Source organism: Sinocyclocheilus anshuiensis, unplaced genomic scaffold (genome assembly GCF_001515605.1).
Source record: "Sinocyclocheilus anshuiensis isolate Anshui unplaced genomic scaffold, SAMN03320099.WGS_v1.1 scaffold247, whole genome shotgun sequence".
In the NCBI taxonomy this organism is placed as follows: domain Eukaryota; kingdom Metazoa; phylum Chordata; class Actinopteri; order Cypriniformes; family Cyprinidae; genus Sinocyclocheilus; species Sinocyclocheilus anshuiensis.
Genome location: NW_015552543.1, coordinates 859,791 through 865,762, shown reverse-complemented (window position 1 = coordinate 865,762; position 5,972 = coordinate 859,791). Strand labels below are relative to the sequence as shown.

At 31.9% G+C, this 5,972-nt stretch overlaps 1 protein-coding gene across 3 annotated transcripts in view; it reads left to right on the top strand.

Moving 5' to 3' along the window:
* The window catches only part of vwa8 (von Willebrand factor A domain containing 8), a 116,045-nt gene that overhangs the window by 24,143 nt on the left and 85,930 nt on the right, over positions 1-5,972 (top strand). For all 3 annotated transcript variants that reach the window (XM_016454457.1, XM_016454458.1, XM_016454459.1), the window contains one exon: positions 2,666-2,779. In XM_016454457.1, coding sequence (XP_016309943.1) covers positions 2,666-2,779 — 114 coding nt within the window. The remainder of the gene's footprint in view (positions 1-2,665; positions 2,780-5,972) is intronic.

Below are 5,972 nucleotides of genomic sequence, written 5' to 3'. Positions count from 1 at the left end.
TTACAAAATGCATTACGGTCTTTTAGAATCAAACCTTTTTATAATCTTGACAAAAAACATATCACTGGAAAGGTCTGAGTCTCAGGATTCCATATTTGGTTATTATTATGGTTAATACCATTAATATGGTATTATGGTATTAATATATTTGGTTATTTTGAGATAGAAGTAATATTGACAGAGAAATCTAGACATTTGTGACAGAAAAAAAGCATTACATTTTTTTTAATGGAGTTTGGATGGCACCCGGTGGCTGTTTGTGGTATGACGCCCTAAATAAAATGTCACGGGAACCTCAATTTTTTTCTTATCAACTTCAAATTTGGAACATAACTTATTTAGACATAAGGCTTTAATTTTATACCAATTTTAGAGTAAAACCTGTTATGTAAAATATTTATAATAAATAAAATAAAATTTATATAGTGCATTTTATTTACAGTACATTTAAACTTCTATAACTTTTTGATACTTTAATTTTTTTAAATAATTCCACTTTTGCAATAATCTATTTCCTTCTTTAAACAGAGACCAACCTTATGTCTGTATTCCCGAGTGTTAATAAATTACAACAATTTAAGTTTGGATAGTGCACTTTCATGCCTATTTAAAAAAATGGGGGGGGTGACAGTTAAGGGGTTAAAGTTGTCCAAATTAAGTTCTTAGCAATGCATATTACTAATCAAAACTGAAGTTTTAATATATTTACGGTAGGAAATTTACAAAATATCTTAATGGAACATGATCTTTACTTAATATCCTAATGATTTTTGGCATAAAAGAAAAATCAGTAATTTTGACCCATACATTGTATTTTTGGCTATTGCTACAAATATACTCCAGCGACTTATGACTGGGTTTGTGCTCCAGGGTCACATATTAGGATGCAATCAAATGTTGACGAAAGAGATGAGTTTTCAGCTGTCGCTTGAAAATTGTCAGGGATTCAGCATATCTGTAGTAGTACTAATAATAGTAATAATGTACAGCGCTCTCTTCCACCTTCAATACCACGACTGAGGTGCCCTTGAGCAAGGCACCGAACCCCCAACTGCTCCCCGGGCGCCGCAGCATAAATGGCTGCCCACTGCTCCGGGTGTGTGTTCACGGTGTGTGTGTGTTCACTGCTGTGTGTGTGCACTTTGGATGGGATAAATGCAGAGCACTAATTCCAAGTATGGGTCACCATACTTGGCCACATGTCACGTCATGTCATGTCACATAATAATAGGAGTATAATCATTTTTATTATATTTATAGTTAATTATGATAATTTGAATGTTCATTATATGAATAAATTAATACTACTAATTCTTCTACTTATACAGCTACTAAAAATAATTCATAATAATCAATAAATTAACATTATTACTACAACAACAACAACTAATTTTTACTTAATTACGTAGTAGAAGTAGTAGTTAGTAGTAGTTATTTATTTTAAGGAACATTTAAATTACTACTACTGCTACACTACTACTAATAAATTGTTATTATAAAGATTTGAATTGTTGTTGTTATTATTATCACTATTATTCATTTATTGTCATTATTATCAGTAGCACTAGTTTTATTTATTTATTTAGTATTATGAACATTTAAATGACTACTGCTAATAATAATACTATTAGTAATAATAATTATTAACAATAATAAGAATTTATTGATGTTATGAACATTTATAAATACATACACGCACATAAATGCATTATTATTATTATCATTATTATTATGAAAATGTGATTTGTTATTATTAGTAGTAGCAGTAGTAGTAATTCATTGATATGAACATTTGAATTATTGTTATTACTACTACTACTGATGATAATAATAATAATAATAATAACATTTTTATGAACATTTTAATTATTATTAGTAGTAGTAGTAGTAGTTTTAAATGTTTATAATATCAATATTGTTCACAAATGTTCATAATATCATTATTATTATTGTTATTAATAATTTTATAATAGTTGGACAAATTAGTTGATACTGGAAATATTTGACCCTCTAACTCTAGCACTCTCTATTCTAATTATATTCTTTATAAAAAAAATAAAAATAATAATAATAAAAAAAAACATTTTGCCCCTTTTAGACTTGCACTCTATTTATTTAAACTGCTTATTTTCTTTAAAAAAAAAAAACTAATACTAGCTTCTCTAATCTTTTTGTATTCTATCTATTTGTTTTCTTTTTATTTATTATACAATTAACAAAAGCAAAAAAGACCTCTAACACTAGCTTGCTCTATTCTTTTTCTATTCTATCTGTTTTCTTTTTATTTATTATATAATTAAAAAAAAACCTTGCTATGTGTTCTGCGTTAATCTAACTGAGACTTGTTATAGCACTGTCATTGCTCTTTTGTTGATTTTGATTGCTTCTGTTGTCCTCATTTGTAAGTCGCTTTGGATAAAAGCGTCTGCTAACTGACTAAATGTAAATGGAAACTAGGACACTGTGTTTTATGTACCTCTCTTCATAAATGTCTATTAACAATTTTTGGTACAATATTTTTTTATCGTTTTATTTTTGGTCTTTTTGCAGTTTTTTTTCTTTCTTTCCTGAGAACACACACTTGGTGTGAAAAACCCAGCACTGCTATTTCTGTGCTTTTCACTTGATTTGTTTGGAGATTAATCTGGCCTGTCTACCGTCTCAGGTTGCTGCATGACCGCGAGCTGGCTCTGTATGACGGGACTCGACTACTGAGGTGGGACCGTTACCAGACTCTAAAAGACGAGCTACAGCTCACAGACCAGGAGCTGCAAGACAGGTAATATTGTAATCAAACAATTGCATGAATCTGCTCAACTCATGCTTACCCCAGCTTACTGTTGCAAAATGCACAGATGTTTAAATGATACTCTGTTGTCTTCCGGTCATTTTCAATGACTATAAATGCCAGTTTTTTGTTTGTTTTTTTTTATCATGGAACCAGACATTGTGACATTATCAAGAATGTATAAACATAGTAAAAGCAAATGTAAAGTTGTTTATTAAAGGGTTAGTTCACCCAAAAAATGCAAATTATTTCACTATTTACTTCAAACGCAAAGTCTTTCATTCATCATAAATGACGTTTTTTTTTATTTTTATATTAGCTCATAATTTTTGTCCATACATTGAAAGTCCAAGCAACCAAAACTTTCAAGCTTAAGAAAGTTCATAAAGACATCCATATGTCTATTAAAAATCCATATGAATCAAGCAGTTTTATTGAAGTCCTCTGAAGAGACACAATTGCTTTATATGATGATACTCGGTTTTGCTATAATTAAAATGCATTAATATAATTTATTTAATATATTTGGATTGTTCCTGTATCTCCATTTAAGTTGGATAAGCACATAATGGCCTTAGGACCGAGGTCTGAGGCTCTCATTAAGTTATAAATGTTTTTATGTCCAGCTGAGGTAATGCTTTTAAGAAGCGTGCCGTTGAAATGAAGTACTTACGTGAGGCCGGTGTTCTGCTTAGTGTTTTAGAAATCCCAGCACCTATCATTTCTCATGAGAGCTCTATCCATCCTTTGGTCTCAGTGCCAGCAGCAGTTGCAGAGTAACTGTTGCTGTGGCTCGGCTGTGCACCGCGATCATGGAACAGAACGGGAATCTCACGCTAATCAACACCTGTATGTGTTCGTGGGGGAGATGTGAGAATTCAGAACATTCATAGCAGCCCTTCTTTATGAACTGTCTCTCAGCAGTCGGATGATTATGACATATCCAGTGTATCTCAGATGACTTTATTAAACGGATATAGTTCACTCAAACATTTAAATTCAAATTACATGCATAAAGGAAGGCAGATGCTATTTGCATTAGGTAAAAATAGCATGAATAAGTATTTTCTATGTAATAATTAGTAGTTGGATGCTATTCATACCTATTGCTAATAGTTGCAGATACAATCTGTATATTGTAGAACATTATGAAACGATAAGCAGTAATACTATATTCAGTGTAAATATTATATTTATTAAAATCATAAATGGATAGGACCACCCTTGTCCCTGTTTCTAAAGCCCATCCCTACACCTACCCCTAAACCTAACCATTACCATACTGAACCTGCTGACCAACATGAGGACACCACATCAAATTTCATTTGTAGACCTATGATATACCTGTTAACCACTTTATTGCCTCTATTAAATCCCCATTAGGCACTTTGTTTCCACTTTCTTCATTTTTGGAATTAGAGAAAGGCAGATTCAAACTCGAGAGAGAGAGAGAGATAGATAGATAGATAGATAGATAGAAATATCCTGTGCTGTGTATTTAGAATTTCATTTAAAATTTCATAGAACAGCTTTGAACATGTTTAACCTGTATGTCTCAACTCATGTTTAATTAGAAGAGTCTTGTTATCAAAGTGAGCTCAATATTTGTGGATACAAACGTTGGTTCTCATGACATGAATGCATTTTGTATTCCATATATAATATATATATATATATATATACACACAACTGTAATATACATAGTAGTAGTAATAATGGTAGTAATAGTAATGCAATAAACATTCGTTTAACAACGTAAGATGTAACATAAAATAGAGTAGTATACAACTGTATACAACATAAATGAAAACTAAGAAGAAACAATTATTTCAATGAAGAAAAAATCAAATATGAGGTACCACCGAGAATTCAGTTTCAAAAACTGTACATTTAATAGTACTTTACTGTAAAATGACATATGTCCTTTTATATCTATTGTAGTTATTCGCCGTACATATTAATGGTACTTACTGTTAACCAATTAACAGGTTTTTACCATAGCATTTTTAAAATTACAATTATTTCTTTTTACAGCATTACAAAAGCAATAGGACATGAAAATTGAATTAATGTATTGTATTTGGGATCATTTGTGGTAAATAGGGTCAACCCCCCAAAACTGAAAAGTTGTGTTTTTGCAAAATCTAAAAAAAAAACGTAATCCTTAATAGACCACATTATTAGATCATGTTGGATATTTATTTTAATATATCCTCAAGTTTTTATATAAGCAAGCTTTTAGTAAGACAGGTCCATGTGATATTATGTGCTTTGAGATCACTCAATTAGTCCATTTGTCACATCCGGTTCTCCGTCTCATTTGACCTGAAGCGGCGCAGTCATGAACGCTCAATGAATACTGAATGTTCTGATGCCTCACACAAAACCATATAGGAGGTGTTGATTAACCTACTGTGACGTCATCTCTGTAGAGAGACTCTGTCTCAGGACAACAAGGCTTGTGACAGCGAGTCCAGACCGAGCGTCTGTGTCTGCGAGAAACACTGAGTTACGATGAGATGCATTTCAGCCCATGACAATGGCTGCTTTCATCTCCAGACCGCAATAACAGGAAACTGCCCACCAGACGGTCCAGCTCAATTTAATCCCAGGGCTGATTTTATAGGTTTTGTCAGTTAGCACCATCACACTCGCTGTGTATTTCGGTCTGTCCCTAATTGCCTTCAGATGTGTAATTTAAAAGTGGTTGAGAAATTTTATGCCACAACATTTTGTTGCTATGGTGCATCATCATTTTTTAAAATGGAGAGTTAATAAGCTAAAGTTTATAATAGTTCAAGTCTTGTTTTGTAATATAATAACACTGAGTATGACTGCTGAATTTGTTTACAGCGTTCAGTATTGTTTTAGCATTCTTGTGACTTTTTCAGATCTGGTTCCAGAGGCGTCATGCCCATTCAAAGTGAGGGGGCACGTGCCCCCTCAGATTTCTGAGCAAAGTGGATTTTAAATGCAGCTTCCAAAAGACAAAAAAATAGCCAAATAATATTTTTTATATTTGATACAATCACACCGGTGTGGAGAGAGAGAGAGATAGATAGATAGATAGATAGATAGATAGAAACTTCATGGTAACACATAACACTCAAGTAATACAATACACGTTCATTTAACAACATAAGATGTAACATAAAAATATAATATACAATATTCTCTCTCTCTC